A 24,721-nucleotide genomic window follows, 5' to 3' on the forward strand; every position below is an offset into this window, starting at 1 on the left:
TGTTTACCATCTTGTATTTTATTTTACCATACCTGTCTGCCCTTGACAAGGGATAAGGATGTGTTTTACTGAAATTAGTTTTTTTTTTCCCGACAGTGCTGTGCTGTTTGTGAATACTTGAAGAGAAATTCTAAAACAGAGACCTGCTGTTATTTGTGGGTTGGTGAGACTTCATTCACCACGTGCTGCTGCAGTGCAAGCTGTTTGTGGATCTCACATACCAAGACAGGTTTGACAGCCAGTCCCCAAAGAGAGGCTCACTCTCAGTTTAAATCTTTTATAGGCTGCAATATTTAGGAATTCTACAGTGAGCTCTTTGAGGTGGGCCCCTCGTCTTTGAGGTGGGCCCCTCGTCTTTGTGGTAAACCCTGTCTTCTTTGAGTTGGGCCCCATTGTTGGTGGATCCCTGTCTATGAGGATCCATCACAGCTGCTCTCTGCTAATACAGTCAAACAGCATCCACTCAGATGAATTGAACTATGTTTCACGAGCACCACAAAAAATGAATGATTGATACAAACTTAAAACAGAAGCCAGGTGGAGCATGCTTAATTAACACATTTTGTTGCTTAATATGAGCAAGTTTTCCATTCTGAGGGATGTGATGAATGTGTGATCAAGCATACCAGACAAAGCTAGAAATAGCTATCTTGTAACATTTGTGTTAATTTGAGTTTTGTTTTTCTAGGGCTCCATTACACTTGAGCACAGATCACATGCAAACATAGTGCTTCTCTATGTTTGCATGGAAACAGCAGTGCACCCTGGGTAAGGCAGGCAGCAGGACTCAGTAAGATAGTAGGAGCCAGTGAGGCAGTAGGAGCCAGTGAGGCAGTAGGAGCCAGTGAGGCAGCAGGAGCCAGTTAGGCAGCAGGAGCCGGTGAGGCAGCAGGAGCCAGTGAGGCAGCAGGAGCCAGTTAGGCAGCAGGAGCCGGTGAGGCAGCAGGAGCCAGTGGCTTAGTGAGAGTGTTGAATAATGAATAGCATTATTAGTTTCCTGACTTGGTGGGGGAATAGAATGATGAATATGTCTCTCTGTGTGTGTGTATGGGAGAAAAAAAGTAGTGTGAAGCAGTGACATTTCATCTTGGAGAGAGCAAGAGTGACGGTGGGGTGAGACAGGGGGCGGTGGTGGTTAAGGGGAGGTTAACCTAACGTATCAGGCATAAAATAAAACGCCCAAGGGGAGATCCCACAAATGGTTTTCAGCAAAGGAAGCTAGGTTGAATTAGCTGTCTCTCTGAAAACCGGATGCATCCGGTTGTTTGCAACTCCGCTAAGGGTGAGGGGAGAGAGGAGGTGGGTTCACGGAATTCACCACATGGTATTTGGTGGCGCTTCAGTGGCTTGGTACAGTACAGACTGCAGATGGGTGCCATATCAGGTGTAGGCCCCAGACGTCACAGCTGTCAAACACGCTCCTCCAGACCTTGAGGCTACACTCAGTACTGTACACTCATCTCCCTTCCCTCCCTGGCCCTCTCTCTGACATCTCATTTGTCCTTCTCTCATTTTCTCCACAACACATTTACATTTTACATTTACATTTAAGTCATTTAGCAGACGCTCTTATCCAGAGCGACTTACAAATTGGTGCGTTCACCTTAAGACATCCAGTGGAACAGCCACTTTACAATAGTGCATCTAAATCTTTTAAGGGGGGAGAAGGATTACTTTATCCTATCCTAGGTATTCCTGAAAGAGGTGGGGTTTCAGGTGTCTCCGGAAGGTGGTGATTGACTCCGCTGTCCTGGCGTCGTGAGGGAGTTTGTTCCACCATTGGGGGGCCAGAGCAGCGAACAGTTTTGACTGGGCTGCGCGGGAACTGTACTTCCTCAGTGGTAGGGAGGCGAGCAGGCCAGAGGTGGATGAACGCAGTGCCCTTGTTTGGGTGTAGGGCCTGATCAGAGCCTGGAGGTACTGAGGTGCCGTTCCCCTCACAGCTCCGTAGGCAAGCACCATGGTTTTGTAGCGGATGCGAGCTTCAACTGGAAGCCAGTGGAGAGAGCGGAGGAGCGGGGTGACGTGAGAGAACTTGGGAAGGTTGAACACCAGACGGGCTGCGGCGTTCTGGATGAGTTGTAGGGGTTTAATGGCACAGGCAGGGAGCCCAGCCAACAGCGAGTTGCAGTAATCCAGACGGGAGATGACAAGTGCCTGGATTAGGACCTGCGCTGCTTCCTGTGTGAGGCAGGGTCGTACTCTGCGGATGTTGTAGAGCATGAACCTACAAGAACGGGCCACCGCCTTGATGTTAGTTGAGAACGACAGGGTGTTGTCCAGGATCACGCCAAGGTTCTTAGCGCTCTGGGAGGAGGACACAATGGAGTTGTCAACCGTGATGGCGAGATCATGGAATGGGCAGTCCTTCCCCGGGAGGAAGAGCAGCTCCGTCTTGCCGAGGTTCAGCTTGAGGTGGTGATCCGTCATCCACACTGATATGTCTGCCAGACATGCAGAGATGCGATTCGCCACCTGGTCATCAGAAGGGGAAAGGAGAAGATTAATTGTGTGTCGTCTGCATAGCAATGATAGGAGAGACCATGTGAGGTTATGACAGAGCCAAGTGACTTGGTGTATAGCGAGAATAGGAGAGGGCCTAGAACAGAGCCCTGGGGGACGCCAGTCGTGAGAGCGCGTGGCGAGGAGACAGATTCTCGCCACGCCACCTGGTAGGAGCGACCTGTCAGGTAGGACGCAATCCAAGTGTGGGCCGCGCCGGAGATGCCCAACTCGGAGAGGGTGGAGAGGAGGATCTGATGGTTCACAGTATCGAAGGCAGCCGATAGGTCTAGAAGGATGAGAGCAGAGGAGAGAGAGTTAGCTTTAGCAGTGCGGAGGGCCTCCGTGATACAGAGAAGAGCAGTCTCAGTTGAATGACTAGTCTTGAAACCAGACTGATTTGGATCAAGAAGGTCATTCTGAGAGAGATAGCGGGAGAGCTGGCCAAGGACGGCACGTTCAAGAGTTTTGGAGAGAAAAGAAAGAAGGGATACTGGTCTGTAGTTGTTGACATCGGAGGGATCGAGTGTAGGTTTTTTCAGAAGGGGTGCAACTCTCGCTCTCTTGAAGACAGAAGGGACGTAGCCAGCAGTCAGGGATGAGTTGATGAGCGAGGTGAGGTAAGGAGAAGGTCTCCGGAAATGGTCTGGAGAAGAGAGGAGGGAATAGGGTCAAGCGGGCAGGTTGTTGGGCGGCCGGCCGTCACAAGACGCGAGATTTCATCTGGAGAGAGAGGGAGAAAGAGGTCAGAGCACAGGGTAGGGCAGTGTGAGCAGAACCAGCGGTGTCGTTTGACTTAGCAAACGAGGATCGGATGTCGTCGACCTTCTTTTCAAAATGGTTGACGAAGTCATCTGCAGAGCGGGAGGAGGGGGAGGGGGAGGAGGATTCAGGAGGGAGGAGAAGGTGGCAAAGAGCTTCCTAGGGTTAGAGGCAGATGCTTGGAATTTAGAGTGGTAGAAAGTGGCTTTAGCAGCAGAGACAGAAGAGGAAAATGTAGAGAGGAGGAGTGAAAGGATGCCAGGTCCGCAGGGAGGCGAGTTTTCCTCCATTTCCGCTCGGCTGCCCGGAGCCCTGTTCTGTGAGCTCGCAATGAGTCGTCGAGCCACGGAGCAGGAGGGAGGACCGAGCCGGCCTGGAGGATAGGGGACATAGAGAATCAAGGGATGCAGAAAGGGAGGAGAGGAGGGTTGAGGAGGCAGAATCAGGAGATAGGTTGGAGAAGGTTTGAGCAGAGGGAAGAGATGATAGGATGGAAGAGGAGAGAGTAGCGGGGGAGAGAGAGCGAAGATTGGGACGGCGCGATACCATCCGAGTAGGGGCAGTGTGGGAAGTGTTGGATGAGAGCAAGAGGGAAAAGGATACAAGGTAGTGGTCGGAGACTTGGAGGGGAGTTGCAGTGAGGTTAGTGGAAGAACAGCATCTAGTAAAGATGAGGTCGAGCGTATTGCCTGCCTTGTGAGTAGAGGGGAAGGTGAGAGGGTGAGGTCAAAGAGGAGAGGAGTGGAAAGAAGGAGGCAGAGAGGAATGAGTCAAAGGTAGACGTGGGGAGGTTAAAGTCGCCCAGAACTGTGAGAGGTGAGCCGTCCTCAGGAAAGGAGCTTATCAAGGCATCAAGCTCATTGATGAACTCTCCGAGGGAACCTGGAGGGCGATAAATGATAAGGATGTTAAGCTTGAAAGGGCTGGTAACTGTGACAGCATGGAATTCAAAGGAGGCGATAGACAGATGGGTAAGGGGAGAAGGAGAGAATGACCACTTGGGAGAGATGAGGATCCCGGTGCCACCACCCCGCTGACCAGAAGCTCTCGGGGTGTGCGAGAACACGTGGGCGGACGAAGAGAGAGCAGTAGGAGTAGCAGTGTTATCTGTGGTGATCCATGTTTCCGTCAGTGCCAAGAAGTCGAGGGACTGGAGGGAGGCATAGGCTAAGATGAACTCTGCCTTGTTGGCCGCAGATCGGCAGTTCCAGAGGCTACCGGAGACCTGGAACTCCACGTGGGTCGTGCGCGCTGGGACCACCAGATTAGAGTGGCCGCGGCCACGCGGTGTGGAGCGTTTGTATGGTCTGTGCAGAGAGGAGAGAACAGGGATAGACAGACACATAGTTGACAGGCTACAGAAGAGGCTACGCTAATGCAAAGGAGATTGGAATGACAAGTGGACTACACGTCTCGAATGTTCAGAAAGTTAAGCTTACGTAGCAGGAATCTTATTGACTAAAATAATTCAAATGATACAGTACTGCTGAAGTAGGCTAGCTGGCAGTGGCTGCGTTGTTGTTGTTCTATCTCTCTATAGTGCTGTTTCTTGTATTATGGTCTCTTGTTTCTTTAGAGGTTTCACTTTGTTGTCCTTTTTCTTTTCCTTTTTCTTCTGTCCTTATTTTGTCTTCCTTTCTTCTGTTAACTAGATCTTTTTTGTTGTTATTATTTGTAAGCTAGCTAGCTTCTTCCAGGAGAGTCCCTAGCAACTGCTTAGCAACAAGTAAACAATTCAGCTAGCAATTCAGCTAGCTAAGATAACTGTACAATTTTATGAAAAATAGTTACTTCTTCAAAAGCCTGTCTTTTTGGTTTGTTCCTTGTTTTGTCTTCTATTGAGTCTGGCAGTTTTCTCTTGATTTTTTCGATGTACTTCACTCTAAAAAAACATTTATATCTCAATATATACAGGAGCTCATTTTTCAGCAGCTGCTCAATTTAGAACTCCGGAACACATAGTAACACAACAGACTTCTGGCAACTCAGACGGACAGACATAACTTACAGAAAACGTTCTGTTTTCCACAGCTAATAGCATTGATCAAGAAAAAGAAGCTATGAAACACATACATGATATACTGTCACACCAAAAGTGTTGAGCGGTGACTAGACCTCTGACTTCTTCAGAATACATTAAACTGTATTTGGGGTGTCTGAATAAGATTGCTGATGTTACAGTTCTTGACTTTTATTTGAGGTTTAGCAGCCACTTTAGCTAAGAGAGAAAAGTACAAGAGCCCTCCCCTCGCTCTCTGCTTGGTCGGATAACTTTTCCACCAAACAGACAAGAATAACTTTTTATGAAAGTTGCCCTTGCATGTGATCTGAGCCCTGCAGTGGTAGTTTCGACTGTATGCTGTGAGGGGATAGCGTGGTAGTCTTACTGCAGACAGCAAAGTCCCCCTTGTCGTACCCACTGGGCAAAAACTGGTTGAGTCAATGTTTTTCCCAAATTATTTAGATCAAAAGATGCTATGTGATGACATTGAAACAAGGTGGAAAACGTATTGGATTTGCAAAAAAGTATTTAATGTAGGGTATTTGTTTTGTTTTTTTCACCCAACTTTTAACCTAAATCTAATGACATAGTGATATTTTTTTGTTGATTTCACATTGAGTTCACATAAGTTGACAATTAGACCAAATGTAAATCAAAACTAGACATTTGCCCAGTGGGTAGGCTCTCTGTGATGCCAGACTGATGGAAATGGGTTCTGTTTTGGCAATTTCCCTCTAATGTGGGGGTGACTAGCTGCAGAGATGGTCTCATTCGTACCAAGTTGGATACATCCTCTTGTTAGGCCTCCATTGTTAGTCATCTCTGGTCTTGGGGAAATTACATGGCGCACTAGGCTATAGCCTATTAGGATCGTTTCAGATGTCTCTCAGGGATGTGCAGAAGGCACAAATGTGAAGTCTGTTGTCATGTGAATTTTGTTTTGTAGAAATTCACTACCATCCCTCTATGGAAGATATGTTGTGTATAGTTTATATGGCTGACGCAGCAGATGTTCCCTTTCATTATATTTATTTTTAGATAAATATGTGAGCTTTGTAAATACAAAACAAATATCTTTGTATTATTCCAAAAAAGACATTTGTACTATTTGTATTCTTCAAACAATCCATTCTTGTTGCTTTTCCCTAAACTGTTATGGAGATAATTCCTTATTTGGCAGAGACACATCTCTCCTCCCTGCTATTTGGTCACTTGTCAGGATATGGCATCCACGGTCTACATGATATCATCTGGTATTCCAATATGATAAACTCATGCCAGTAAAGGGCATTGTGGGTAATACCTCAAGTGATCATGTAAATCAACAGTGCATGAGACCACACAAAAATACATATGGCATTAATGATCCCAGATTTTACTTCCAAGTGAAAGTCTGTATATAACGGAATAAATCATTGAATGTAAATCCAAAATAACCTTTCAAACAAATCTCTGCAATAAATTCCTTAATAGTCCAACCCACCAACCTCAATATAGTCTGATTCCGAGGCCTCTCATTGTTGCTGTAGAGTTCTGGTGACATTGTCAGCTGTGCTGTTATGACTGGAGGGAGCGGGCTCCACAACATCATTTCTCTGCCTTGGCTCATTAGGAAGACCTTGCCTGCAGCTTGCAGGTTCCTCCCATGCAGTCCCAGGGTTCTGGAGTGACTCTGTGCTCTCCTCTGGGACATACACTGTGATGTCTGTGATGCCCAGACAGCCCTGGGATCATTACCCATGTGACGTCTCTAATATCAGCCTGTCCTCTGTTGACTTAAGATCTGTTTCCAGGTCAGCATCCCTTCTGTTCTCTTTCCACTTGTCGACCACCATCTTAACCACCACTAGTCTGCTTACATTTTACAGAGACCTTGGAATAAGTTTCAGTGTGAACTTGTGGACCCAGAAAAATGTATATGGCTGGCTTCCTTATGCTAATGAAAACTTCACATATTATGCAGAGTTTTGTATTCTCCCCTCATACTCTCTCTCGCCTTCCTTCCAACCACCTCCCACTCTCTTTTCTCTCTCTTTTCTCTCTCTCTCACTCTCTTTCCCCTCCCACTCTCCATCTCTCCCTCCCTCCTTCCCTTCCTCCCTCCTTCCTCTTTCGCCTCTGTGTGTTAGTCAGTGGAGACCTGTTATCTGTATGCAAATGTTGTTGTTCTCCTAAGAAAGGGAGCTGGTTAACAATTCAGATCAGGCTCAATCTGTGGCTCTGCTGAGACGCACATTTCAAAGAGAGCAGGGATCCAGTCTCAGGGATGCATGTATGTTCTACCCACTCTGTGCACTAGTACTTCCACAAATATGCATCTACAAATATGCATCCCCCCATTCTGATGGCAGAGGAATCTGCAGACCCTCATACTGTATGTATCAGGTTTGTCTTTGGGCTTTAAATGAATGCCATTTTCAGGAACTGTCACTTTGACAATGCTATGGAATGGACGTTTTGTCCTTGTTTGGGGACGGTTTCAACCCAGCTTTTTCTCATTGCTCATGGAGGTCTTTATTTCCCATAGAAATGTAATCTACATTGAACAAAAATATAAACGCAACATGCAACAATTTCATAGGTTTTACTGAGATATAGTTCATATAATGAAAATCAGCCAGTTGAAATAAATAAATTAAACCACAATCTGCAGATGCAGATACCTTAAAAAGAGGTAGGGATCAGAAAACCAGTCAGTATCTGGTGTGTGACTATCATTTGCCTCATGTAGCGTGACATCTACTTCACATAGAGTTGATCAGTCTGTTGATTGTGGCCTGTGAATGTTGTCCCACTCCTCTTCAATGGCTGTGCGAAGTTGCTGGATATTGGTAGGAACTGGAACATGCTGTTATACATGTCGATCCAGAGCATCCCAAACATGCTCAATGGGTGACATGTCTGGTGAGTATGCAGGCCATGGAAGAACTGGGACATTTTCAGCTTCCAGGAATTGTGTACAGATCCTTGCAACATGGGACCATGGACACATGAGATGATGGCAGTGGATGAATGGCATGACAATTGGCCTCAGGATCTTGTCACGTTATCTCTGTGCATTCAAATAGCCATCGATAAAATGCAATTGTGTCCGTTGTCCATAGCTTATGCCTGCCCATACCATAACCCCACTGCCACGTTGGAGGCAGCTTATGGTATAGAAATTAACATTCAATTCTCTGGCAACCACTCTGGTGGACATTCCTGTAGTCAGCATGCCAATTGCACACTCCCTTAAACTTGGTGTTGTGTTGTGTGACAAAACTACACATTTTAGAGTTGCTTTTTATTGTCCCCAGCACAAGGTATACTTGTGTAATGATCATGCTATTTAATCAGCTTCTTGATGTGTCACACCTGCCACACTTAATGTTAGCTAGCTAGCCAGTTCAAATAATGACCATATCATATAGCTTGAAACGTCTTAAATTGAGCTAATATGTATTCGTTATTACAAGAAAATAAACTAACAACAAGATAATTCTTTATAAGTGAATAGCTTACGGTTTTGAGTGTGACAAAATAAAAGCAGGGCATTCTACCTGAGAATTGTAGAACTTGGACACTCTCTTGTTGACCTAACGTTACTTTATATCCTAATTTGAATTTGGTGCAGATCATATTGTTCTTCACATTACCTACTCTGGTAAACGCACACTCAAAGTGTATTTGCCACATGTACAAGATACAGAAGGTGTAAACGGTACAGTGAAATGGTTACTTGCATAGTGGAGTCTGTAGCTAGCTAGCTAGATAAACAATTAAACATGATCCAAACTCATAACATTACTACCCTGCATGAATCTGCTGGTAGCTAAAGCTAACCAACTATCTAGGTTCAATGCTAGCTAGCTAGCTAACATTAGGCTATAATTAGCATTGCAAATGGCTCTGAGATACGAATAATATTACTACACAGATCATACACTTAATGTTAGCTGGCAAGCTAGCTAGCCAGCTAACATTTGCTAGCTAGCTAAAAGTACACTTTAACTTGCAATGAAAATTACTTTCTGACAAAATTAAAAACGTATAATATCTGAAAATGTAACTAGCTAGACTCTCTTACCCATATACGTTGATAAACGCTTCTCCCTCTCTGTCATGGATGCCACGGTTGCCCTTAGTTTAAATATGTAATCCGGAGACAGGTGTTTTATTACAACAGCCTTATTTTGTGTGTTTTCTTTTTGCATTATTTGAAATCAAACGCCAGAATATTCTCCATCTCTTTAGCTATCATACTCTACTTCTACCAGACATTCCATTGATTTCAAAACTCTGTCCCCCAGAAAGTGGAGCACATTAGCAACACCTAAGCAACAGTTCTTCGTGATGTATTTCAAAATAGCCTTGTGAGCAGCGCATCATATTATAGATAGAAGTGTGCTACATGGCAGACCAATCCGAACTCATCTCTCAGCATGTCCAGCCCATCTATTGTCTTAGCCAATCATGGCTAGCGGGAAGGTGCCTTACTTTTTCCGTGGCTAAACCAACTAGCCTCGTAATTTAACTGTTTTATTAGTATTTACAGATTACATACAAGTTTGTTATTAAAGCACATGAAAGTTCACATGTCCCAGAAGGCCAAAAAACGCATTTTCATTTAAAAAAATGAATGGTCAAATGCCTCTCCTGTAGTATTGACGCACGACATATGCCTAGGTTCCTGAAACAAGTCACAAATGGTATACTAAAACTGAGTACAAAGCGAGACCTCCCGGCAATGTCTATTCATTGGTAAGCTTGGGGTTTAGCTGAGTCACAAGTCACAATGAGTTGCATAACAAACACATTTTCTCTCCCTGATGACATCACTTCTCCTATAATAACTGCAGCAGGAGCTATAACAATACACCAGAAATTGGAACAGCTTTAAAACATGAAAACTTCCCTTTAATGCCCTATAAAATGGGGCATATTTTATTTCCACTCTCTAGCCATGTCTAGACCTACTAATTATAGGCAAAATAAACAATGCCTCCGTGGCCTGTGAAACAGCTTAATCACACACTGTTCAAAAGCAAAGCTGTCATTACATCTCTCATCAACGCTGCTGTGCTGTATTCAGCCCAGAATGATGGGCCCTAGCTGGCTAACACACTGCACTACTTACCATCCCATGGATTCAGTTCAGCAGCTCGAAACACTCAGTAACAAGACTGAGTCGATGGCCTTGGTGAGGGATTTGTTTAAGGATTGGAGAGGGCTGAACACAAATGAACACGTGTTTATGCATACCAAGACATTCGTACATTATTTCATGTGATGCTGACAGAGTAATTTAACTTGCGCTAGAGACTAACACGGGAGAGAGAAATTGCCATGTTAATACAGCATGGGTGTTTTCTATCCTTTAGCTGAAGGTACATTGTAAATGGATGTCAGATTTAATATTGCCAATTGAAAAATGTCCTCTCTCGCAGGAGAAACATACAGCATTTACATTTACATTTAAGTCATTTAGCAGACGCTCTTATCCAGAGCGACTTACAAATTGGTGCGTTCACCTTAAGACATCCAGTGGAACAGCCACTTTACAATAGTGCATCTAAATCTTTCAAGGGGGGGGGGGTGAGAAGGGGGTTGATTTACCATCAACTATGTACAGTAATTGAAAGATACTTTTGGTAAAATAGTGTATGTGGACACCTGCACGTCGAACATGTCATTCCAAAATCCTGGGCATTAATATGGAGTTGGTCCCTCCTTTTCTGCTATAACAGCCTCCACTCTTCTGGAAAGGCTTTCCGCTAGATGTTGGAACATTGTTGCAGGGACTTGCTTCCATTTAGCCACAACAGCATTAGTGAGGTCGGGCACTGATGTTGGGCGACTAGGCCTGGCTCGTAGTCAGCATTCCAATTAATCCCAAAGGTGTTTGATGGGGTTAAGGTCAGGGCTATGTGCAGGCCAGTCAAGTTCTTCCACACCGATCTCGACAAACAATTTCTGTATGGACATCACTTTGTGCAAGGGGGTATTGTCATGCTGAAACTGAAAAGGGCCTTCCCCAAACTGTTGACACAAAGTTGGGAGCACAGAATTGTCTAGAATATCATTGTATGCTGTAGCATTAAGATTTTCCTTCATTGGAACTAAGGGGCCTAACCCGAACCATGAAAAACAGCAACATCAAACTTTACAGTTGGCACTATATGCATTGGGGCAGGTAGCGTTCTCCTGGCATGTGCCAAACCCAGATTCGTCCGTTGGATTGCCAGATGGTGACGCGTGATTCATCACTCCAGAGAACACGTTTCCACTGCTCCAGAGTCCAATGGCGGTGAGCTTTACACCACTCCAGCCGACACTTGGCATTGTGCATGGTGATCTTATTCTTGTGTGTGTGCGGTTGTTCGGCCATGGAAACCCATTTCATGAAGCTCCCGACGAACAGTTCTTGTGCTGATGTTGCTCATTTGAAGGGGTGTCCACATACTTTTGTATATATATTGTATCTTGCGCTGCGTAGAGGTACATTATAGCCTGCTGCAGTGTATTACAGTAACTGAGCTTTCTGTAAACATTTTCACAAAGCCCAGAATATACTGTATGAAATACCTACCCATTGATTCTGTTTGTTGTGAAAAACTAGACTGATAGAGTGAAATATTGATCCATTGTTGCATTAGTCCATTAGTCCCTCAGTTGATCCTTGTCTAAGGTAGAAGAGCACATTGATTCTGTACAACTAAAGTCTATGCAGGATTACCCAAGCGCCTCTGTTTTCTGTTTTCCGTTCCGGTGGATCCTGTGTATCCATTAAACAAAGTTAGCCAAGTGGAATAAGCGCAGTGCAAGTGTTTACATTAGCTTTCATTAGTCTCCCCTCTCCCCTGTGTACCTCAACTGGGACTGAATATAATTAGAGTATTGCTGATCCACCCAAACCCAAACTCCACCAACCGCAACCTTACACACATATACTGAATATGAATACATGTATACCTGGCTGTATACCTGGCTGACTACGTGGAATACATTTTCTTCAAACATCTGAACCTGTCTAGCTGTTTATTTCCAGATACTGTACATTTATTGAAATATGAAGCTTTTGGAGCGATATACAGCAAAGCCTCAGTATGGAGTTCTGTGGTGTGTTCATTCACATTAGCAAACCGTAGGTTTCGCCCAAGTTAATTTCACGCACACTGTCTACTGAAATGGGATATGACAGGGATGTTAGTATGATAAAAATCTGACATGGCTAATGTATGCAGAATAATGCAGCATCTTGACTGTACAGTAGGTGCTATGTTATCGTCCCCATTATTGAAATGTACATTTCACTTTCATCGCTCTCATTTTCCCTAGAAAGGTAACTCTACTGTTGCCTGTGTTTGGACTGCATTTGGAATGGCTTTTTTCATATGCTAATACACTATATCCACAGACTGAATCCATTATGCCAGTGAAAATCAAACCCTTTATGTTATTTTTTTTAAAATCCATTCAGTTAAACACTAGCCCCACTATCTTCCCAACGAGCATTCAGAGAGAAAAAAAAGGAAAAATAAGAAGATAAAACAATTGTGTGAAAGTATTTTGAGGGAAATTGCAGTGTTGGAATTCTGTTGTTGTTTTCTCTCTTTTTAATGCGCATTGAGGAGATTGGAATTATGGTGTCTGTGTATTCCGCCTGGGGCAGCAGTTTTGGTCTTACATTCATTAATTTCAAGGAATTTAAGTCATAAATAGGACTATCAAGTCACATCTCAGCAAGATAATGAGAAGGCTTGCTGTTGTTAACCTCTGTGTAATAGCCAGCAGTCACACTGGCCAGGTACCTGGGGAGCTGGAAAGGGCTGAGGGAGAGAAGGGGGTACGAGGAGGGGGTACGGGGGGATTCCTTTGTATAGATACTGGGGATATTGCAGCGTAGTTCAACCACCAACCACACGAGGCACTATAATCTCATCTGTCTTCAAAAGTAGAGAATCTCCTTCAAGATTAGGGAAGTGAATAGATAACTGGTAATCAAAAACCATCATAATGGAAAAGGAAACAATTTGGTGACGAATTCCACCACCTACTGAATTCCAATTAACCCCTGTGTTCATTTTTAAAGTAAAGAATGCATTGTGTTTTATCAGTGTGCTCCTTGTTTGCCTCCATGCCAGTACTAGCGTATGGAGAGTGCAGATATGAATGTGTTGCTGCTCTAGCACTGTAAATATTCTGTAGCAAATGTTTCCGAGGGGTTGATTTTTTTCCCAGGCATTGTGTGAAAAAGAGGTTGAATGAGGAAATACAGCACCAACACATTTGGGCAATGTTTCTTTTAGTAATGCCAAGAGTGCCAAACATCAGAATATATCATTCCAAGCACATGCGAAAGGACTGGGAAATAATGTCTCAAACAGGGATCCTATTTTGCTTTTTTCTCTCACCCTCATCTATGCCTTTTCTTTCCCTGAGACTATCCATCTGAAATGTAGATCAATTCAACATCTTTGCTTTTTGCTTGTGTTCCAAGAGGCAATGATTAAAGTATATGACACTTAGACCCACGCCTTTCTGCCAATCTTTTATTGAGGTGTGCAATGTGTCCTTAGATGGGTAGAGGTCTCTTTCCTCAATCAGAATGTTTGTTTGGTCTGACATGGCTTTGTCATAATCCTGTAGGTTCCATAATAAAAGCCTCTAGTATTTTACACAAACTCTAGATATGGCAATTAGAGGGAAGGCAAACACACCTTACCACGAGATGGACCCGTGAACTGTTATTTTCTTTTCACATGACTTTGCTTCTGGTTATGGCTCTTTCCCAGTAGTTTTTGGTACTCTCTGCCATTGGTTGTGAATGTAATACATGTTAAGTGGTCTTTTGTGTGACACCAATGGAATTATTTATTTGCTCTTATTTGGCATTCATAAGACAGGGGAGAGGATTAGAAGCTATAGAGCATAACTGTGAAAAATGTATCTGTGCAGAAAGCGGCATTTCAAGTAAACCATTTTTCCATCTGCCTTTTCTCTTGGTTGGGTTGTGATAATAAGACTTAAGTCGGCCCCAGACACATTGTGACATATCCCATCTAGTAAAGGAAAATACACCATATAGCAAACAAAGAGGGATGGCATGGCACTGAATCCTATACTCCATGTTTGTAAAAATGTTTTGTACTTTAAATGACAAACACCATTCAACATTATGCAAATTGTAGAGCAATTTCCTCCCCAGAGTTACAAACATGGAGCATTGCATTGAGACTCCCTCTCTCTGATCTGTTTACCTTAGCTTATTCATTCACAAAGCACAATTCCCAAAGTCCGCTTTAGGTCTTTCAATCAATGTTAGACCAAAGAGCAACATAGACACAAATCCATCTGTATCACTCCTCAACCCTTCACTGTACCATTGCTTCAAAATGACTTGTGTTCACCTCACCTTGCAAAATGTTCCATGGCACGTACTTCTTTGTGATTTCACCAAGGAGAAGATATGATATCGCTGCTTTAGCCCACTATCTTATTTAAGCAGTGATCTGCTTTAGCTGTGCTGTCGCTGTATGTTTCTACCCCAGTAAGTATCTCTAGACACAGCTTGCTCCTTGATCTTAGACTATGTACACCATATGCCTGAATTGAGCTGGTGTCAGTCAGCTTCATTCACAACTCTGTACTGTTCACTTAACTGGGGGCCTTGCGCTTTTTCATTGAGTGTGTTATGTTCCCTGTTGACACTGAGCATGTAGGTGTATGTAGACACAGGTCTGTTTAGTCTGATTCACCGGCAGGCCCCAGCAGTGGTCAGAACCACCGTTTGATTGCTATTCATTTTCAAGCCATGCCTTTTTGATTCACCCCCCATCCCAGCCCAGCTAAATTGAATAAATGAAACATGCTCTTGTAGATTGTTGTTGCTTCCAGGAGATTAGGCTTTGAATGGATTGGAAAAAGTTCATTAAGAAGTCTGCCTGACTGCAGGTCTCAATGCTTCAGATGTGCATTTTGCAGGAGCAAAAGGTTCTGAGCCAGAGATCGCATTTTGATACTTTGTGTGTCTGTTGAATTGGTCTATTTGGTAATTTTCTCCTAACAACCTATATCGACTCTGCATAGCTCTATAGGCGATGGTAAGCAAAATAAACCTTGATGAGAAAGTTGTGAATTGAAAATGAGCCATAAAAGGAAATATGTCTCAGGGTTAGAGGGGAAAGCACTCCCAGGGTGATTTCCCAGGTAATGGACCTTTTAGCATGGAAAACAGAGAGCAAGGGAATAGGGACTGCCATTAAATGGCGTCACTGTTGCTCTTTTGGGATGCATGGACTTAATCAGATATATTTCACAGATCTCATCTTTTATATATGGGTACACATTGATCTTCAGTGTTACAAGTCCCTAATTGGACAGAACCATGTGGGGTAGGCCCAGAATGAGAAGCAGATAAAATATGATTCTCCCTATACTTGATCCGGGCCTTGCTGCCATCACAACACTCAGAGGACTTGTTGAAGCCATACACCGTACGTATCTAGAAGTTACTAACTGGTATTAGGCTTATGTGTTTCTTTTGATACTAATCTTGGCACCCAGAACCAAATCTTGCATTCATATAGCATACATAACGTCTTTACTATAACAGTGTCGGGAAAATAGTGTGCGATCTTGATGTGACAGCAAGCCATTCTCTGAATTCTTTAGTAAGCTAGAGCATCATATATGATACATCATGTAACTAATTAGCAATGTCTTCAGAAATATAAATCACAATATGTTTGGAATGCTTTGATGATTTTCTACAACTTCAATGTGTTTCTATGGTAACATACGTTCATACTTAATGCTGTAGGCTTATATGACATGGTAAGACTCCCAATTACATCCTTAAAGATTTTCCGTTTGCAGCCCTGAAGCTGAGACTACATTGAATTATTTTATCCATAGTGTATTTTTCATGTGGTACGGATTAGAGGTCGACCGAATAATCGGAATGGCCGATTAATTAGGGCCGATTTCAAGTTTTCATAACAATCGGTAATCTGCATTTTTGAACGCTGATTATGGCCAATTATATGGCAGGCTGACCACCTGTTACGCGAGTGCAGGCAGAAAGGAGCCATGGAAAGTTGCTTGCTAGCATTAAACTTATCTTTTAAAAAACAATTAATCATTACATAATCACTAGTTACCTACACATGGTTGATGATATTACTAGTTTAACTAGCTTGTCCTGCGTTGCATATAATCAATGCAGTGTCTGAAACTGTGTCACTTCTCTTGCTTTCAGTGTAAGCAGAGTCAGGGTATATGCAGCAGTTTGGATCGCCTGACTCATTGCGAACTGCGTGAAGACCATTTCTTCCTAACAAAGACCAAATTTATTTGCCAGAATTATACATAATTATGACATAACATTGAAGGTTGTGCAATGTAAGAGCAATATTTAGACTTAGGGTTGCCACCCGTTCCATAAAATACGGAACGGTTCCGTATTTCCCTGAAAGAATAAACATTTTGTTTTCGAAATGATAGTTTCGGATTTCAACAAATTAATGACCCAAGGCTCGTATTTCTGTGTGTTTGTTATATTATAATTAAGTCTATGATTTGATATTTGATAGAGCAGTCTGACTGAGCGGTGGTGGCAGCAGCAGGCTCGTAAGCATTCATTCAAACAGCACTTTCCAGCAGCTCTTCGCAATGCTTGAAGCACAGCGCTGTTTATGACTTCAAGCCTATCAACTCCCGAGATTAGGATGGCAATACTATAGTGCCTATAAGAACATCCAATAGTCAAAGGTCTATGAAATACAAATGGTATAGAGAGAAATAGTCCTATAATAACTACAACCTAAAACTTCTTAAGTGGGAATATTGAAGACTCATGTTAAAAGTAACCACCAGCTTTCATATGTTCTCATGTTCTGAGCAAGGAACTTAAACGTTAGCTTTTTTTATATGGCAGATATTGCACTTTTACTTTCTTCTCCAACACTGTGTTTTTGCATTATTTAAACCAAATTGGACATGTTTCATTATTTATTTATGTATATATATTAAGTTAAAATCAAAGTGTTCATTGTTCACTCAATATTGTTATAATTGTCATTATTACAAATATGTATATAAAAATCGTCTGATTAATCGGTATCAGATTTTTTTGGTCCTCCAATAATCGGTATTGGCGTGGAAAAATCATAATCGGTCGACCTCTAGTATGGATTAAATCTGTCTACCTCAAATTTGGATTTCCAAAATTATACTTAGTGAAGCGTCCACTAAGTCGACTCTTTGGAGTAATAACTCCTGTTTTATTGCGAAGAGTATTAAATTCACAAGCTTGTTGGTTTTGCATGTAAAACTGTGCTGTGCGTAATGAGTCTGTTGTGAATCATTTCCAGGTAGACTCAATAAGATGTTCAATCATCAAACACTATGAAATACCTTAAAAATACATATACAATTTAGTTCTCTCTCTCATTAACTTTAAATGGAGTTTCATCCTAAGTTTTGACTACATTATAAACTTCTGTAAAATATGCAACGATATAATCAGTGTTTGCATAGGAATGAACCATAGCACAACAGATAGAACAATGATACACCAGATGTGTAAATGTAAAGCATCCGGTTGGTGTTTCCACTCACCAAATATGTGTGACCCACCACCTGAATTAGCTAAAAATAGAATGTCTCTCTTGTGAAGTAGTGATGTGCGACATACGCCTAGATTCCTGAAACGGCTCACATATGGTGGTGAGAGGAAGCCCAGTGGCCGGCAGTGGGAGAAGATGGAGCGAGATGGATTTGGCAAATATTCTGCAAATTTTCTCATCGATTAAACATTTGATCTCAATACAGTTTTCTGTTTCCAAAACTAGAATCTGTTATGAATAGAGTGGGCAAAGTTTTGTAGACTTTCCCATTTGCCAAAGTAAAAAAAAAACTGCATTGTTTAGAAGGAGTGCAAGGGAAAATGTAGTTATTGCAAACACACACTTCACAGAGTAGGCGTTCCCTAATAGAAATATGCAAATAAATGCTAGAACACCCCAGTAGGCTCTCGCTAGCTCATACTTTGCTCTGCCCACCTCCTTGCTTGTTCTACCCACTATGATTAATTTGCTCCCATTGGAAATGACAGGCTGTGGTCTATCTTGGGTTAGTTGTAAAAAATACTTGGTAGCTCTGTGTTCATACCTCCAAGACAGCCCAGTTTGTTGATCTGTTCTCTGTTTTGTTCTCTCTGTCTTCCAGGTTTCTTAAGCACTGGGGACCAAGCTTCCAAGGGAAACTACGGACTCCTTGATTTGATCCAAGCTCTGCGCTGGACTAGCGAGAATATTGCTTTCTTTGGTGGTGACCCTTTACGAATAACTGTTTTTGGATCAGGGGCTGGCGCCTCCTGTGTTAACCTCCTGACCCTGTCCCATTATTCTGAAGGTAACCGTTGGAGCAATTCAACCAAAGGTATAATGCAGAGGTTGCAACTTTTGAACATTTTTGGTGTCGCATGCCACCTTCATTACTGTGTGATTTGAGTTGATGTGGGTATTTTGTTCTGGAATGGCTGTATAAGGGTGCTGTTGATTATGTGATTTGACTTGCCACTGGACCTTATATTGTGTAAAACTCTTGAATGTTTACTAACCCAGGGAGAAGGTTAAAGTTGACTAAAGCAGTGACCATGTATACTGTAGAATCTGATGGTATTCCATACCAGAATACCAGACACAGCCCCATTTTATTTTGATTGTATCACTCTCTCATCTCCTAATCCACATTCCCAAGGGAGCCCCAGTAAATGTTACCATGTCAGTGTATTGCTTCCTCTAATCTTATTGTCTTCAGAGATTAATTCCACAAAGTATTAATATTCATACCACAGTATGAAACACCATTCAGACGCAGTACGACAAATCCTAGTCACTGCTGCCAATGCAGGTGAATGACAACACTTTTACATCGAACAAGATTTGACAGCACAGTGATATATAATCCTTTCCTATGATTTCCTCTGAGCCATCACCACAGGGTCTCTGAGGGCTCTGCTCCTACAAATTTGTAACAATTGCCAAAGTGTATATTGAGATACACATAATAATAATTATAAGAATTTATAGAGCTATTCATTACATAAATGATCTCAAAGTGCTTTAAAACAACACAAAAAATACAAGCAATTTAGAAAACGACAACCACAACATAATTGATGGAAGGTCATGAGACGTTTAGAAAGTTCATGGCTTGAGTGATCATCGGAGGGAGGTGGTCAAAGGGGGAGAGCAAGCAAAGATGATCTCTGCAGCAAGTTCGGGGGCAGGCAGCACGGTGTCATCAAGGTGTCTCGCCGTCCTTGCTGTCAGTTTGGCTTCTCCAGTTCATGGACTCTGTAGCAGGTGTAGCTAGGCTTCACTACTACCAAAATGAAGCACCCACTTGGGTGAAGCTAAGTCACGTGGCGCCAGAAAGCACACCACATTTCAATGATAATTAAAGAGTAGCCTTGTAACTTAGTACTCCTCAGGATCCTCATCACTGCATACCTCTGCCGTCTTGCTTTCGGGCTTCTCTTCATCCTCAACCTCCTGACACACATTTTACATTTACATTTGAGTTATTTAGCAGACACTCTTATCCAGAGCAACTTACAGTGCACTCATCTTAAGATGGCTAGGTGGGACAACCACATATCACAGTCATAGTAAGTACATTTTTTCCTCAATAAGGTCGCTATAATCAGTCAGAGCTAGTAAGAGGGGGATTTCAAGTGGCAGGGAGAGTCAAGTGCGGTGAGGTGTTGGGTTGTGGGATTAAGATACTCTTTGAAGAGGTAGTGTTTCAGATGTTTTAGGAAGATGGGCAGGGACTCTGCTGTCCTAGCTTCAGGGAGACGCTGATTCCACCATTTAGGTGCCAGGACAGAGGACAGCTTGGACTGGGCTGAGTGGGAGCTGCCCTCTCTTAGGGGTGGAAGGGCCAAGAGACCAGAGGTGGCAGAATGGAGAACTCGGGTTGGGGTGTAGGGTTTGAGCAAAGCCTGAAGGTAGGGAGGTGCACCTGCTCCATATGCAAGTACCATGGTCTTGTAGTGGATGAGAGCTTCAACTGGAAGCTAGTGGAGTGTGCGGAGGAGCGTGGTGACATGGGAGAACTTGGGAAGGTTGAACACCAGGCTGCACCGTTCTGGATAAGTTGCAGGGGTTTGATGACACAAGCGGGGAGCCCAGCCAACAGTGAGTTGCAGTAGTCCAGATGGGAGATGACAAGTGTCTGGATTAGGACCTGCGCCTCTATTGATGTTGTAAAGCTTGAACCTGCAGGAGCGAGTCACTGCTTTGATGTTTGCAGAGAACGACAGGGTGTTAACAGTCCAGGGTCACGCCAAGGTTATTTGCACTCTGGGAGGGGGACACCGTGGAGTTGTCAACTGTAATGGAGAGGTCTTGGAGCGGGCAGGCCTTCCCCAGAAGGAAGAATCTTGTTGAACTTGAGGTGGTGGGCCGACATCCAAGCTGAGATATCTGCCAGGTATGCAGAGATGCGTGTCACCACCTGGGTGTCAGAAGGGGAGAAGGAGAAAAGTAGTTGTGTCATCCTCACAGCAATGATAGGAGAGACCATGTGAGGATATATATGATGGAGCCGAGTGTGCCTAGAAACGAGCTCTGGGGGACACCAGTAGTGAGAGTATGTGGTGCAGACACAGATCCTCTCCATGTCACCTGGTAGAGCCTGAGATGCCCAGCCTTGAGAGGATGGAGAGGAGGATCTGATTTTTCACAGTGTCAAAGGCAGCAGATAGATCTAGGAGGATGAGAACAGAGGAGAGAGAGTCAGTTTTGGCAGTGCAGAGAGCTTCCGTGACACAGAGAAGAACAGTCTCGGTTGAGTGACCAATCTTGAAGCCTGACTGGTTAGGGTCAAGAAGATAGTTCTGAGAGAGATAGCAAGAGAGTTGGTCGGAGACAGCACCCTCAAGTGTTTTGAAAAGAAAAGAAAGAAGGTATACAGGTCTATAGTTTTTGACATGTCAATTGTTGGTTTCTTGAGGAGGGGAGCGACTCAGGCTATTTTGAAGTCAGAGGGGACGCAGAAAGTGGTCAGAGATGAGTTGATAAGGGAAGTGAGGAATGGGAGAAGGTCTGGAGAAGGAGATGGGGGTTGAGCGGGCAGATTGTCTGGCGGCTGGACCTCACTAGTCGCATGATTTCATCTGGAGAGAGAGGGGAGAAGAGGTCAAGGCATAGGGTTGTTCTGTGTGAGTGGGACAAGTGTACTCAATAGGCTGAGTGAATGAGGAGCGGATGTCATCAACCTTCTTTTCAAAGTGTTTGATGGCTGGCATTCGAATCAAAACAATTGCCAGCTAGCCAGATTACATTAGATGGCTAGCCAAACAAAGAAATGACATGCCAGCTTCAGTTGAGAAATGCGGTGGTCGATTCTGATGATATTATTTAGCTATATTAATTGTTCATTCATAAAACAAAAAGTTTGCAGGGAAAAATGCCAAAAATGTATTAATTATACAAATATTTACTAAATGTACAGGAGCTTTCTGCCTAGGTGACCTTACGGTGCCATGGCAACCACGTACACTGTAGCTGATGGGAGTTACAGTGTTACACAAGCTCAATCACCTTAAGGAATCACATTGCACCGTAATCTGAATCTTAATTTCCGTCTTCTTCTGAATGTACATTTGTGGGTTAGATCGAAAGATTTCATATCAACATGTTTGAAAATGTGATGGTTAAACCAAGTTTTCGTTAACTTATTAGAATGATAAAAATACATGTTTACATGAAAATACATGTGATTTCTTGTTTATAAAAAACTTATCATCAAAACTGAGTCCATGGGCTGTCATGGTAACACAGACTAGTTACCACTTTTTACCTCTCTCTCTTTCTCCATCTCATTCTTTATCATCCCACTCTACATGGTGTCTTCCTACAGTACCTAGCTTATGTGGTGTGTGTCACGTGTGTTTGATCACATCATATATTATGACAGACAGTTTTAATGAGCACTGTGCACCCTGTGTGAGAAAAGGATACAGAAAATGTTTTATGACAAGGTACATGGATAGTTCATTATAAAAGCACTAGTATACAGTATAGTATGAGTATGTAATATCATGATAATTCCTGTGTAAAATGGCGTAACATGTTTGTCTTCAAACCTTGGCAAACAAACTCTGAAATAGCAAGTCTGTCTGTTTGTAAAGCCCTAATCACTGCTAACGATGCAGATGTCTGTCAAGGCAATGGATAAATGTTTCCCTCTGCTCTCCCAGGAATGGCACAATAAACTAATCCAGACAAATGGACTTTTACATGTTTAAGGTTTTGAGGAGAGTTCTCTATTGCCAGCAAATGTAATAGCTGCATTAATATCAAAGTAATCAATATAAAAAGGTATTCAACTGTTATAGTAAAAGTAGGCTGTTTATCAGTGAAATTATGAAAATGATATACTGTTCAAGGGCACATTTTGATGTAAGTGTGAATACACATCACACTACGTTTAGATGTGTTAAGTCATGACATAGTTTCAGTGGTAGATGCATGTCATGTGTGTAATGCATTGTGATTCTATGAGGCGTTTTCTCACTCTGGTGGGCTTCTATCTTGTCTCTCTGCAGGACTTTTCCAGAGAGCTATAGCACAGAGTGGAACTGCGTTGTCCAGCTGGGCCGTCAGCTTCCAGCCTGCTAAGTATGCTCGCATGTTGGCCAAGAAAGTGGGCTGCAACCTGAAAGACACGGTGGACCTGGTGGAGTGTCTACAAAAGAAGCACTACAAGGAGCTGGTGGATCAGGACATCCAGCCTGCACGGTACCACATCGCCTTCGGGCCTGTTATTGACGGTGACGTCATCCCAGACGACCCTCAGATCCTCATGGAGCAGGGCGAGTTCCTCAACTATGACATCATGCTGGGCGTCAACCAGGGCGAGGGCCTGAAGTTTGTGGAGCTTATCGTAGACAACGAGAACGGCGTCCAGGCCAATGATTTTGACTACGCCGTGTCCAGCTTCGTGGACGACCTGTACGGTTACCCAGAGGGAAAGGATATTCTGCGGGAGACCATAAAATTCATGTACACGGACTGGGCTGATAGACATAACCCAGAGACCAGAAGGAAGACCCTACTAGCCCTGTTCACGGATCACCAATGGGTGGCTCCGGCTGTGGCCACAGCAGACCTCCACTCCAGCTTTGGGTCGCCAACGTACTTCTATGCCTTCTACCACCACTGCCAGACAGACCAGGTGCCCCCCTGGGCAGACGCTTCCCACGGTGACGAGATCCCCTATGTGTTTGGCCTGCCCATGATTGGCCCCACAGAGCTGTTCCCCTGTAACTTCTCCAAGAATGACATCATGCTCAGTGCTGTGGTGATGACCTACTGGACTAATTTTGCCAAAACTGGGTACGTGCAATACTGAGACCTATTTTAAAATGTTGTGTATATGCGTGCATGCGTGTCATACTTACACATTTCTATAGTTCATGAATTTAGTACCATTTTGGTTGTGTTCTTTTTTATGTTTTTAAAGCTTGGACAGAATATCAATGTCATTGTCTCATCCAATATTCTGTTAATGCTGTTAATTAATGACAATGACAGTTTCCATGAGAGTGCAATTCTCGAAAGGAAAACATTTGAATCCTATTTTGCATTTCCTTTAAGCATGTACTGTAGTCATGGAAATAATTGTTTTTTTGGAACATAATGGGGGACAATGGCTTTTCCCCTCTGCAGTCAAAGAGCCCAACGGGACCATCGGGATACTATTGATCTACATACTGTACCAGTCAAAAGTTTGGACACACCTACTCATTCAAGGGTTTTTATTTATTTTTACTCTTTTCTACATTGTAGAGTAATAGTGAAGACATCAAAACTATGAAATAACACATATGGAATCATGTAGCAACCAAAAACGTGTTAAACAAATCTAAATGTCTAAGGCCTCCTGTTTTTCAATGGTGGCTCCCTGCAAGGAGACAGCGTTGTGGAGCCGGTCCGAGTCTGCTGGGTCAGTAATGGCCAGTTCGTACTATAACGACACAGGGCGAGATGCAGACAGGGTAGGCAGATGGTTCGAGTCTCTGATATTTTTTTTTAATACAAGGGGCAGGCAATGGGCAGGTCGGGGACAGGCAGAAGTTAATAAACCGGATCAGAGTCCGAAAGGTACAGTGGTGGCAGACAGGCTCAAGGTCAGGGCAGGCAGAACGGGTCAGAACCAGGAGAACTAGGAAAACAGGAGCACGGAAAAACATGCTGGTAAGCTTGACAAGACTAACTGGCAACAGACAAACGGAGGTAAAATACACTGGGGATAATGAAGAAGGTGGGCGACACCTGGAAGGGGTGGAGACAAGCATAAAGATAGGTGAAACAGATCAGGGTGTGACATGCTCAGCATATGTGGGCCCTCATTCAAAACGGTTGGAAAAGCATTCCAGAGGAAGCTGGTTGAGAG

The 24,721-nt window shown here is 43.3% G+C and overlaps 1 protein-coding gene across 1 annotated transcript in view; it reads left to right on the forward strand.

Moving 5' to 3' along the window:
- LOC115108449 (neuroligin-1-like) overlaps positions 1–24,721 on the forward strand; it is a 49,190-nt gene that overhangs the window by 18,767 nt on the left and 5,702 nt on the right. The window contains exons 2-3 of the mRNA XM_065008511.1: positions 18,479–18,691; positions 22,872–23,661. Coding sequence (XP_064864583.1) covers positions 18,479–18,691; positions 22,872–23,661 — 1,003 coding nt within the window. The remainder of the gene's footprint in view (positions 1–18,478; positions 18,692–22,871; positions 23,662–24,721) is intronic.

This window comes from Oncorhynchus nerka, linkage group LG24, assembly GCF_034236695.1.
Source record: "Oncorhynchus nerka isolate Pitt River linkage group LG24, Oner_Uvic_2.0, whole genome shotgun sequence".
NCBI classification, from domain to species: Eukaryota; Metazoa; Chordata; class Actinopteri; order Salmoniformes; family Salmonidae; genus Oncorhynchus; species Oncorhynchus nerka.